We start from the raw sequence: 13,859 nt of genomic DNA, 5'->3' as shown, positions 1-13,859 counted from the left end.
ATGACCTTCAAGTTGGACAACTTGAGCAAATTAATTATAGAGTAAGACCTGCATCCAACTGTCCACTCACTCACGGTCTCTTTTTGGGAATTCCTCTCCAACAGGCAACAAGCACAGATCCCCATCGCCACTGCTGGTGTCGTGTACCCTGGAGCCATCGCCATGGCTGGAATGCCCTCCCCTCATCTGCCCTCGGAGCACTCAAGCGTGTCCAGCAGCCCGGAGCCTGGGATGCCTGTTATCCAGAGCACTTATGGCGTGAAAGGAGAGGAGCCACATATCAAAGAAGAGATCCAGGCTGAGGACATCAACGGAGAAATTTATGATGAGTACGAGGAGGAAGAGGATGATCCAGATGTAGATTATGGGAGTGACAGTGAAAACCATATTGCAGGACAAGCCAACTGATAAGGGTCAAAAGATTGTTGTGACCTTAGGACTTAAAGAAGCCCTAGCTGGTTCATCCTTACCAGTGGCCAAGCACATTAACTTTCTCATACACTGACTGTTACTTTAACTGTTAGTCTTAAATAGTTGGGACATCAGCTGACTAATAGACCTCAGCCTCAAAAGGCTTGGAAAGGAAATAAAAATACAACAAGCAAACAACAATATCAACAACAAGAGATTGAAATAAGCTATGGGTAAAATAATGCCAGTAATTCAGCTGCTACATCCAAGCACTGAAGTCTTACCCGTCAACTTTTTTTTTTAATAAACTTTATGGCTGTTTGTTCTACAATGTTCTAGAAATTCTCACTCAGGTACACAGTGCCAACAAGTGGCTTGTGAATGTGTTTTGTTGTTTTGTGCTACAGTTTTTAAAAAGAAATAAGTTTTGTTTTTGGGGGTTTCTGGGTTTTTTTTTCCTTTTCTTTCTTTCCTTTTGTTGTTTTTGTTTTTGTTTTTGTTTTTGTTTTCGGTAATGCACCTGACAGAAAAAAAAAAAAGAAAGATGAATTTCTCTTTACTTCTCTCCACCTTCTCCATCTCTGTACTTTAAAGATGGGAGTCTGTGCATGGGGGGGAAGAGGGAAAAAGAGCCTGTTTTTAACTTCCTTGCTATCCACCACAAAATAAGCAATCATTTTCTTTAGAGGACTTTCTTATCTGTTGCACACCACACTACATCTTTGAGCAAGTGCCAAATTTGTACTGAAGTATTGACCCAGTTGATTTTTTCCCTTTCCTTTTTCCTGTTCCTTCTTAAATTAGGACAGTGTTATATCTTAGACAATCCCTTGAAAAACCTGAAATACCAGCAGCTGGTGAGATTTGACTCTTTTTTTTTAAATGGAAACTGTAGGTGCTGTTCTCAGGTGAAAAGAGAGAGAGAGACATAAGAAATTTAGAGAAAAAAATATTTTCTGATCTTGGATTTTTGTGTGTATGTATGTGTGTGATTATGGTACTAATTGGAATAATGTTGGACCATTGTGAGTTAAACCCACATCTGGGGATGAAATCCCACATCCTTCTAAGTGACTGGTCTGGAAGCAGCCTTGACCTTGACTTTGCACTTCAAATGACAACTTAACCAATATAGGGCTCAGAAATTATATTTTTAAACTTCTAATATGATTATTATTGGATGGATCAGGTGGCCCTGTGTAATAGAGGGGTGCGTGTATAACAGGGAAGCAAACTGTTCCCAGATGTTCCTTCTCCCTGGTCAGATGGTTCCACTAACATTTCCTACCTAATGATTTCTGTTTGTTTTTCCTGTTGATAACTTCAAGCAAAACAATCATTGTTTCCCTTGAATATATTTGCCCATATTCTAGAAATATAGAATTAGCTTATTTCTTCAACATTCCATCCTTTCCTGATCAGGAAATGGAACTGATGATTTTATAAGGTATTTTTCATCCCTCCATGAAATGAGGTGGAGGCCATTTGCATTTTAGAATTGTGGGCCATGTGCATTTCATGCCGTAAAAAGCAGGACTTGATTAAAAGTTGTCGCAGCCCAACAAGAGGGAGCCTGGCTGAGCCCAGCAACACTTGCCACCACTCTACTCTTGCTGTAAGATGAATCCACTGAAGTCCAATTTCTGATTCCAGCAGAGGTGTGCATAGAGCAACAACTGATGGTGACGGGACTGCTTAGACTTTGCCAGCCAAGTGCCAAGGCAGTCGGAGGGCTTGTCCAAATAAATGAGAAATCATTTAAACTGAATTAGTGTTGTTTGTGCTGAACCATCAGACAGTAAATACTCCAACCAGTAGCTTGGATGTGCTATGGTTTTCACTCCAGTCATCATTTTCCTATCCCACCCTCCCCAAACCTGACCCTAAAGTTTGATTTTTACATATAAATAAGAAAAAAAATCCTTTTTATTTTTCTCTCTCTCAGAAGACTTGCTCTGGGGTTTTGCTTGGAGGAGCTAATCATATCCTGCATGTCAGAGACTTTGCTTTGTTTGTTTTTCTGTTTGTTTTTGATGACTGTATTTTCATTTGAACTGCCTCTTTTTGCTAGTGTTGTAATAATGATGATGATGATGATAAAATAATAATAATAATAGTAATAATAATAATAATGGTCAGCTGTTCCCAGATTAGTAAGTTATGCATAATTTATTTCTCCCTTTCTATTTTATTCTCCTCTGATTTGGAAGTACAGCCAATAAGTTGTTAGATATTTAAAACAAATTTCCATCTCCAACATGTATATATATATATGTATACATACATATATATATGCACACACACACACACACAAACACATTCACTCACACAGTTTCATTTATCCTTCCATAAGTTTTCTCCTTCTTAAAAGTTTGGCCCCAACAAATGTCACGTTCCAGTGTTTAATACCTACAAGTGAATTAATGGGAGGGTCTTATTCAATCTCAGTTAACTTAGGCTCTCATCACTCATTTTAGTTATTTAATTGCCACAGTCATCTACAGCCAATTTCTCTTTTGTTTTTGTTTGTTTTGTTTTTAAGCACTCTGGATAAAAAAAATGGACACTTGTTTTTATATCGTTATTATGTACAATGTGAAAACAGATTTTTAAAACTTTGTTCTGTCTTTGTTAACAAATTCTTTCTGACTTATGTGGGTTCACCTCTCACGTTTGCTGGACACTTATTTTCCACCATGTTATAAAGATGCTTTGTTTTCATTTCATGACTTTGGGCTACAAGAATACTTTGTTTTAGCTCCAGGTAGATGCCACTGAGGGCATTCATGGCTGACACAAATTCTAACACACTTACCGGTGAATTGACAAAACACTGATGTTTGGTCTTTTTGTTTGTTTTTTACTTGTTTTATTTGAAGGGGAAAATGAAATTGTTAATGGTGACCTTTAATGACTGAAATTCAGAAGTTAATTTTATTTAGTTAGATTTGTGTCAGAGAGACGAAACTGTGCATGGATCGAAACAAGAGCAAGTCCATAGCCTTGCATTATGTTCTCTTGTTCTGACGTCTGATTCACTGGGGGTCACAATTGTTTTGCCTTAATTTTCCCCAAAAGAAAACAAACAAGAAATCATATTAATGTTTAAAGTGCTTTGAAGTCATTTGATAAAAGGTGCTATGAATGGCAGCCTACTGGGTTAGCACATTGCCTTCTGGCGTTTGATTGGTTTATCATTTTTGTAAAGGATCCTAAAACCTTGTATTCTTTTTCTGTGCCCCATGATGACCAAAAAAGATAAGGGAGAGGAAATAAGAGTAAGATCAAACTCAAATGAACATAAAGTCTCCCTTCTCTCCCCTTCCCTACCTACCTGTTCACATTTCACATTACTTGCTCTCTCTCTCTCTCTCTCACACACACACACACACAAACACACAAACCACAGGCACACACGCTAACCCTAGTACTGAGGGATAATCTTGCCAGAATTCTGTTGTTTTATGGCTGTTGTAATCAGTTCTTCTAAAAACAGTCATGTTTTAATATGAATCTAAGAGCATCACTGGAGAAAATAGGTTAAAGTTCATATATAAGTTACTAAGAATTTGTCTATTCACTACAATTGTATAAAATAACAAAACTGTTCTTCAGTCCACTTATACCTAAATTAGTTAAGTCGATTTTTAACATTTATTTGGCATCTACAGTTAAGAGTTAACCATGTATAAAATCCCTCCCAAAGAACATAATCATTATTGAAACCAAATCCTCTTATAAGGAACAAATATAAAAGAATTCTTTGATGAAGTTATTTCATAGGTTTGATTTTCGAGTAGACTTTTTACCTTAATTCATTTAAAGAAAATTATCTTTAAATATTTTATGGTCCAATTTCAGATATTTTCTTAATCCAGAAGATGTTACTGTTCCCAGAAGAAACTTCTTATATCACATTTAAAACATCAAAAATCATTATGTTTTCATTCATTCTAATGGGTAAATTATTTGAATTGTAATAAGCAACTGTATATTTACAAACAGGTTTATAAAATATTTGTCTATCAAGTTAATAGTAAAATAAAAATTATGGGGTCTGCAAGGAAAAATATGAAGCCCACTTAAAGTGGTTCAGAGATCTCTTTTGTCTTATAGGGCATAGGTTTTCTTTTAGACAGGCTTTTACAGTATTTAATTTTAAAGTTTCCTATAACTATCAATTTCCCAGGTTGAAGATGATGTTGGGTTTTCTACTGATTGATTCCTGTCCTCCCCAGTGTTTCTGTCACTGGTTCACTAAAACAGTATTTATACAGCTCCACTGGCTCTAAAGCTCTTAGTCCTTCTAATGTTTTGGATTTTATGAGTAAAAATGGGAAAATGTAGAAAAGAGACAATCAAATGCCTGGAGCTTAAAACAAAGTATGTGCAACCTACCATCTCACTTGAAATTTAATAAAATAAATAATTATGTAAATATAACATAGAGTTATAGATTTATATTTTGTTCATAACACATAGTGTAATATAAGTTGTATATTTTCATGTTTTTGGTTTTATGTTATCATTCATGCCACAATAAAAATAAAACAGGAGTTTATGTACTCTTAAAAAAAAAGATGTGGGTTGCCACCAACCTATTTGTTTTTGTTTTTGTTTTTGTTTTTTGTTTTTGCATTCTCTTTTTTCAGTATTACTGCCATGCAAGGCACCAATAAAAACAGCAAATGTGTTCTTTACCTATTATACTGTGTTTCTTTTCACAATTCTTGTTATGGCGGCTTAATCATTAGTTTTCTTATAAAAAGAGCAAAACTATGAAAAATAATTTAATTTTGTTTCCAGTATAAATAACCTCACTTCCTGAAGTTGACTTTGAACTGAGAACTAAGGGTTTAGATCTTAGAGGTGGGCATTCAAGAAGGCCTCTTTATAATGCATCTCATCAGAGAGCTTCACTGTAATGTCAAAAGGTATCCTTCTTGTATGTAATTGAAGCTAATAACACTTAAAAATCCTGCAGCCTGAAGCACCCTTAATGTCATTTTTCCCAAGCTTGACGCTATCATTGGGGCAGGGTTTCTACACTTTAGAATTGAATTTCAGTCTATTGTTGGTATAGAAATTCTAAATTTCAGATTATGAAAGTAAGAACTATAAATAATTTTCACTTTACTGGTATCTAATTTACAATAATGGATATTTCTAAATTGTTTAACATTCTGACATTTAACCTCTGGATTCTACCTTCTGCTTTTTAAGCAAATGTTAAAACAAGAAGGCTCCTTTCCTTACAGTGGCCATTTTTGCTTGTCTCTTCCACCATAATATGTATTTTTATCTTGATAGATTTTTTTTTTTTTTTTTTCGGTATGTGGGCCTCTCACTGTTGTGGTCTCTCCCGTTGCGGAGCACAGGCTCCGGACGCGCAGGCTCAGCGGCCACGGCCCACGGGCCCAGCCGCTCCGCGGCACGTGGGATCTTCCCGGACCGGGGCACGAACCCGTATCCCCTGCATCGGCAGGCGGACTCTCAACCACTGCGCCACCAGGGAAGCCCCATATCTTGATAGTTTTATGTGTAATCATTTCCCATAAGGGTTTTTGGTTGGTTGGTTGGTTGGTTGGTTTGTTATTTAATTGGGTAGTTTTTAAATAAGTATCAAGAAACTGAGTTAGGTAACATCGGTTCAAACGAATATGAAGTAAGTATATAAAGAAGGTATGTTCTACTAACACCTTGCCCATTGTAACCCTTCACAGAAGTATCAGTAGTTTACAGTGTCTGGTCCGTGGGCTACCTGCTTTAGAATTAACTGTTAAAAATGTGGATTCTTAGGCCAGACTCCAGATGTAGTGAATCAGAATCTCTAGGGACAGGGATAAAGCTGTTGCTGTTAACCAGCTCCAAATAATTATTCTGCATGCCCTAGTGTTTCAAAACAACCAAGAGGTGGGGCTATTTTCCTCTTTTATCTACCTTTTTTGCATGTCACATTCTGCAGATCCTATTGCCTACCATACTTTAACCTTAGGCCTCTATAAAAACCTCTGTGAAGCTGAGGGTCAGTGATTCATCAAGAGTTTGAGGCTAGAAAGAGCTCTCAATCTGTCCCTTCATAGATTGTTTTTGAGGGCATTTGATCCACCAGAACATGTGCACATGTCGTCCTTGTTTCTCTGCTTCTCCTTTTGTTCATCATGGCAAAGCAGTAGGCTTCAGAGACTCCAGGCCAGTCGGACACCAAAAATACAACTGAAACACACAAAACTATACCCACTTAATATTTGCTAAAAAATTGAGGTGCTTTTGAAAGGAAAATATCCATTGTAGAAGTGGAGAAATGATCATTCCATGTGGTGTTTTTAGTAGACCACCTACAGCTACAGTGGTCACAGTCTCATCCTGTTTCTTCAGGAAACAGCATCATCGGAGTATGGTAAGTATATGTAGATGGGGAAATCTTGTCTGCTTATGAAAGCTTGGCTCACCCAAGGTGCAAAATCCCACCTTTGGTCTCCTTCCTACCAAATAAAGTTCACTTAGTTTTGTCCTGTCACACTGTATTTTAGAAACATTCTTTTCTTGGCCTTTGTGTTTTTTAGTTTCTTACGGAATATTTAGGACTAGCATGCAATAATTGTTTTCTTACTGCCAATGCCTTGAACAACCAGAAAAATGCTGGCAATAGTGAAAAGAAATCCATTCTTTTTTTTCTTTTTATAATCTCAATTCTGACAATTTTAGAAATTGGTGTTTGAGGAAGTTCACATATGTGTTTTTTAAAAAATCAAGATACTGAAAAAAAAAACAAGATACTGTCATTCTTACCAAATTTTAAAGTTCAGAAGTTATCCCTACTTATAACTTGACATCATCATCGAAACCTCAATTATAACTATGGAGGTGAATGAAGGTAAGCATGAATTAGTTCAATATCTAAGTTAAAGAATATTTATGAAAAATATCCAGTTTATTTTTCTTGAGTTTCTAAAGCAACCTAATAACTAGTTGAGACAAACTGCTTTATAAGTAAGCATTGTAATTAGTATGTAAAGCATATGCAATAGTATTGCTAAAAGTTCTTTAAAATAGTTACATTTTATTAAACAGGCTAAACATCTGTTCTGCAATTTAATTTGTTCTACCAATTTGCTTAGCAAAACTATTGGGTTGGCCAAAAAGTTCGTTCGGGTTTTCTGTAACATCTTGCAGGAAACCCAAACGAACTTTCTGGCCAACCTAATATTTTTACCAACAAGAATGAACCAGTTCAGCTCTGATCACAGTATTTCATCGTTTTGCAACTAGGTCCAGATACATGAGATTTTACTCTCCCTGTTATTAACATTTTCTAAATATACAAGAGAATATGGTATGGAATGGTACTTTGTTGGTATTAAAAATATAACCAAGAGGATGAAAGTTGTTTTATCATTAATGTCTCCATTGATTCAATTTAAAAGCGAAAAGAAAAATTACGAGAACAACTGTAGGAATCCAGTAGGCCTAATTATACACCATCATTTTGTACATTGCCTGTTCAATTTAGTATTAAATTTCAGATTCTGGAAAACAATCCTATTTACACACAAACTGTAAAATATATTTGAAATAAAGTCTTGTTTATAAAAATCACTGCTGTGATAACTTTTAAAATCACTGTTGTGATAACTTTTTTAAATAATTTCATGTGGTCCTGGTAGGAAGTTGGAGAAACCATAGAAAATATTTAGATAATTACTTACATGGAAGTAAGTAATTACATGGGAGACTGGCTTTATTCAAATTGTTCTAACACTGGCCTTCGGTAAGCATTCATTTTGCCTTATATTTCAAACCTACAATTGACTACAAGTTTATAAATTGTGGTTGCATGAACTTAAGTTTGATTCAGGACTACAGTTATTACTAGTAGGCCCCAAATAGTTACACAAGTTGCCTTCTTTATTTGGGAATGATCTTTAAGCATCATTGTCTTCTACTGGGTTAACATGCACAAGAGGAGTTAATCTGCTTTCTTATGGTCAGAGCTTATTTGACATCTGGAAGATGAATTAAATTGCCAGTGGTATAACATTGGGCACAAATGCTAACTAAAGATATTGAAGAGAGAATTTTAGATTGTCCTCATTAAAGAGTTATCCATTTCCCTGAAATCCACTGATTTTACAGATCTATAAGCTTTGATATTATAGCCTATTATATCACCTATATCTTAGACTCTTGCTTATAAAATCCTCTGGTGTAGCTTTATCTTTGTCTCCTATTGTTACAGTAAAACCTTTAAAAGGTCACTTAATTTTTCAGATACTTCAAGATCCCCCCAAAGTTTATGTTGACAAGCCGTGATAAAGTTTTATAAATTTTACACTTTTCATGTAAATTTTAAACACACAAAATCTGAGTTTCTATCATGAAAAAATATTTAGACATTTTTATGAGTGAAAAATCCAAATCAGGGAAAATGATAAAAAACATAGGAGGTAGTATGGTTTGTCTTTCCTTGTCTTAATGACTCAGTATTTGGCAAATATTAAATTAATAATGCTAACCTGGTCCTTCTGGCAATAAAAAGCCAAACTCTTGTCAAAGTTGATGAGTCTCTGCTCCCTAGTGCATCATGTTGACTTTATGTCAGTTCATAGGCTCTTTTGCCCTCTTTCAGAATTTGGAGTGGCGGGCTTCCCTGGTGGTGCAGTGGTTGAGAGTCCGCCTGCCAATGCAGGGGACATGGGTTCGTGCCCCGGTCCGGGAAGATCCCACATGCCACGAAGCGGCTGGGCCCGTGAGCCATGGCCACTGAGCCTGCGCGTCCAGAGCCTGTGCTCTGCAACAGGAGAGGCCACAACAGTGAGAGGTCCGTGTACCGCAAAGAAAAAAAAAATTGGAGTGGCTTACAATAAATACACAAGTACAGAAATGCCAGCACAGTTAGCACATAGCAATTAGACAATAGGTAAAGAGTAAGAAATAAAAAGAAATCACACATATACTTACACATGGTAGAAACACACACACATATTCCTTTTATCTTACTCTTTACCTTTTGTCTCTTTACAAAAGAGATGTGTGTGTGTGTGTGTGTGTATACACTGTCTGAGGAGGACAACTCTAATCATTAAAAAACAACTCATTTTCATAGCAGCCAGGGCAAAGAAACTACATGGATTAGAGAATTCTCATTGCTTAATTGAAAGAAGCATGCAAGTTTATCATGAGAAATAAACCTTCATTGCCCTAAATTCTCAGATGGATTTCACACTTAAGGGATAAGAAACAATGCAAAGTGCCACTTTATGTAAGCAGATTTACAAAAGCTGTAGATTTGTTTCATATATGCTTACCTATCAGTCCTTAAGCAGTTTTATAAAGACAATTTGCAGGGGGTCAAAGAGAAAGATAGTATACATGTGAATAGATAACTGGATATATGGATTAAACAAGGATTTACAAAGGATAAAGCTGGAAGAATTGTGATTGTGATGAATATTTATCATGTCCCATAGACTAGCTTTTTGAACAATCAGATGTTTCAAATTGGCTTTTATGCTATGTTCAGTATTATGATAGGTCTATACAAGATATAAAGCAAATAAGACTAGTACACGTTAAGCAAAAAAACAATACAAGAATATGATTAATGAACCAGACTGTAAGTGACACAGGATTTCAAATCAGAACAAGAATCATTTTCATATTCACTGAGACTTCAGCTTCTAAATGAATGTAGTAGGTGATGAATGGCCAACCTCCCACTGGAACAACTAGGAAAAGCTGGAAAAATACCCCCAAAATTATATTTTAGGGAATTAGAAATCTATGGAAGAAATGAGGGCTAGATGAACCATAATTTCAGAAAAGCAAAAATTCATCTAAGGTGAAGCTGATGATTACTAACCATTCCTATTTGGTGAAAACATTATCAAATTCTGGGTTTTGCTATAAAAGACTTGGCAACTTATGGGTGAAAGAGAAACCAGCAAAGTAGTTGTGTGGATCCAAAGTGCCTTAGTGGAAACTTGAAGGACCTCAAATGCAAGACTGGTTTTACTAATGACATATTTGCTGAGTTCTAGAGCTGTGTGGGATGTTGGAGATTCGTGGCAAGCTTCCAAAAGAAAGATTGAAATCTCCTGTGTCATTTAGTCCTTAGGAAACAAAGACCAGCCATAGATATGGGACCTGACTCAAGCATACAGCTAATCACGCTCTCAAGATAATTGCCACATTTTATCTTCAAGGGGAAGATACTGGAGAGTTGAGCTGAGAACCTTATAAGGGCAGACCTGAATCCCCTGTAGTTTTTCACGGCTGAGGAGACAAATATCCACAATGCTCACAAGCAAAGCTTGGGAAAATTACACTCTGAGACAAAATAGAGGCAGCCTAAGTACCACTAAAACTGCCAAGCAACCTTGACACAGCTAAATCACTGGTAAGGGTAAAATGATCACCCATCTGCCTAGCATAAGAATATAAAAACTCCACTCTGGTGGAAGATTAAATTATATGGGTTCTTTTATTTTAAAAGTTTAGGGAAAAATATCTAAACACATGCAAAGGCAAAATTTACAATCACGAGAAAAAGAAACAGTAGATGTTTATCTACAGATGATACTGATATTTAAGTTAGCAAAGACTTTAACACAAGTAGAGCTTAATATATTCAGGAAAATAGACGAAAATAGACAAAATAAAGAGATGAGATCTACAAAAAATAATCAATTAGACAAAGAAGAGCACAGAGTTAGTGAAAATAAAAACAGTTTAATAAAAATATACAGATGTATCAAAAGTTGACCCTGTGACTTGGAGCCCCCGACCCAGGAACAGCTCATCCTTAACCTGGCCATGAAAGAGGTTATTGACACATACATCTCCGAGAATGGCTGGGTGGAGGACTACCGAGGCAGGGCGGGTGTGTGAGCCGCTCACCCGCCTTGCCCGGTACCCTGGCTCAGGAGAGCCTTGGGCAGTAGTCTCTAGCCGCTGTACATAGTTTGTGTCCCTAGATCCCTGTCCTGGTGTCCCCAAGCTCACACCCATCAGTTCTACTGGGTCATGAGCCTCCCCCATCCCCCTTCTGGGCCAGAAACAGTGGGTGAGAGTGGGCTGGGCTGAGGCTGCTGCTGCCACCTCTGTCCCTGTAATAAAATCTGTGAGCACTATAAAAAAAATAAAATAAAATAAATAAAGAGATAATCAGGGCTTCCCTGGTGGCGCAGTGGTTGAGAGTCTGCCTGCCGATGCAGGGGACATGGGTTTGAGCCCCAGTCCAGGAAGATCCCACATGCCGTGGAGCGTCTGGGCCCATGAGCCATGGCCACTGAGCCTGCGCATCCAGAGCCTGTGCTCTGTAACGGGAGAAGCCACAACAGTGAGAGGCCCGCGTACCACAAAAAATCAATCAATCAATCAATAAAAATAAATAAAGAGATAATCACTGAGAACTTTTCACATAAAAGATACTGAACAGATTTAAGAAACTTAGTTAATCCAAGCAGGACAAATAAAAAGAAAACCACATATATAAATTCTCTAATGAAATCATTGAAAACCAAAGACAAATTTTTATAAACAGCCAGAGAAAAAAACACATTATTGTCCAGAAAATGGCAATAAGACTAACAGCTGACTTCTCAACAGAAACAAACAGTGGAATCTAGAAACAATGAAGTTGCATTTTTATAGTGCTGCAAGAAGAACTTGCCAAACTAGAATTCTACGTACCCCAAAAACAATCTTACCACAATGAAGTTGCAATAAAGATATTTTGAGACAAACTAAAGCTTGGAGGATCCATCACCAATGGATCTGACTACAAGAAATATTAAAGGGATGTCTTCAGGTTGAAGGAAAATGATTCTACATGGAAAAAATGGAACTATCGTTATAAATAAAGAGTATTGGAAATGATAAAGTATGTGTGATATATAAATAAGTTGGGTCTGTACACAGTGCTTTGTCAAGTTTTGAATAAATGTACAAGTAAATGCATAACAATAATAATGGGAAAATGGAAGGGGATAAATAAATTTAAAAGATTCTAAATGTCTAGCAATAACAGGAAGTTAATAATGTGATCTCTAGGGTGACCAAAAATAGAATGGTGAAAGAATGAATAACCAACTTTTTGACAGAAGGAAAAAATGGAACAATAAAGCAATTTAATCTAAAAGAGGACTATATTACATGCTACCACAAGAAATATAACCAAAATTATTATTAATTCATTGTTGGAGTATGTTTTTTAACATTTATTTTTATTTTTTATTTTTATTTTATTTATTTATTTATTTATTTATTTGCGGTACGCGGGCCTCTCACTGTCGTGGCCTCTCCCTTTGTGGAGCAGACGTGCAGGCTCAGCGGCCATGGATCACGGGCCAGCCGCTCCGCGGCATGTGGGATCTTCCCGGACCGGGGCATGAACCCGTGTCCCCTGCATCGGCAGGAGGACTCTCAACCACTGCGCCACCAGGGAAGCCCCCTGTTGTGTATATTCTTGAGAAGTAACCAGGACTCTGTTTTATTGCTGAACTATTGTTTCTTGACTGCTTTTTCTTTGTTCCTGAATTCTCTTACTCCCCTTAAGATCATTGACTACTAAGACCTGGTCAAGGGCAAGCACTGTGACCAAGCTTGGATCACAAAATGGCTTAGGTCAAAAATGACTTCTCTTATGTCAAGAAAGCCGTGCCTGGTTCTCTTTCTCTGGGGACCCCCCACCCAATCTGCTTACACTCAGCCCCCGCCCCCCCACCCATGTCGTTGTTCATTAATGATTGCTCCCATTTCAGAAGAAATTATTTTCCTCAGTCCTTTGGAAGGAAAGACTTTGACAAGAATTCCAGCAACAATATCAGGGGGCCATCTGCAGTCCTTCTTACTGAACAATCAGCTTACAAAACACAAACTGTGCCTGGCCAGAATTAACATGTTCTGTCCTACAACCATGTCTCTTATGTCTTAATCTCATCTGATTTTTTAAATCTTAAGCTAGTCATGGCTTATTTCCACTGCAAGCTTCAGAATTTCTTCTTTTCTCCACCACTGATGACTTCTGCTGAGTTCCCCCATGGCCATTCCAGTAGCTCCTGCAGCAGACCCTCCTGTAGCTGAAAACACAGGTTTATTTGGACACTATTTTGTTGTCAGGTGCCAGGGACAGAGAGAAGAAAGGCAAATGGTCTGTTCTCAAGAAGTTTATTGTCCCGTGTTGGCATGAGGGCAGACAAGTATTCTGTTATGATGGGCCTACTATGGACCTGCTATGATGATTTAATCCACAGAGCTTGCACAAGATTTCTTTGCGTACCAGGAGACTTCAGGTATCATCTTGGTAACTTCAAATTTCTATTTCCACAGGACCCTTACCAGACTCCCACCTCACCTCTCACAACTATTTCCTTCTTTCTGCTCCAAGGTGACAATGTTGAATTTTCCCTGATCCCTGTGTTCCTAAAAACAGCAAAGCTTAAGAT

At 37.2% G+C, this 13,859-nt stretch overlaps 1 protein-coding gene across 10 annotated transcripts in view; it reads left to right on the top strand.

Annotated features, from left to right (window-relative positions):
* Positions 1-5,187, top strand: part of SOX5 (SRY-box transcription factor 5) — a 1,022,130-nt gene extending 1,016,943 nt beyond the window's left edge. For all 10 annotated transcript variants that reach the window (XM_081248196.1, XM_081248197.1, XM_081248195.1 and 7 more), the window contains one exon: positions 105-5,187. In XM_081248196.1, the coding sequence (XP_081104322.1) occupies positions 105-408 (304 nt within the window). In that variant the 3' untranslated portion in view covers positions 409-5,187. The remainder of the gene's footprint in view (positions 1-104) is intronic.
* Positions 5,188-13,859: the final 8,672 nt, after the last annotated feature.

The sequence above is a fragment of the Mesoplodon bidens genome (genome assembly GCF_964165515.1).
Source record: "Mesoplodon bidens genome assembly, chromosome: 11".
In the NCBI taxonomy this organism is placed as follows: domain Eukaryota; kingdom Metazoa; phylum Chordata; class Mammalia; order Artiodactyla; family Ziphiidae; genus Mesoplodon; species Mesoplodon bidens.
Note: the sequence above shows the minus strand (reverse complement) of the source record. Positions and strands in the feature narration are given on the sequence as shown.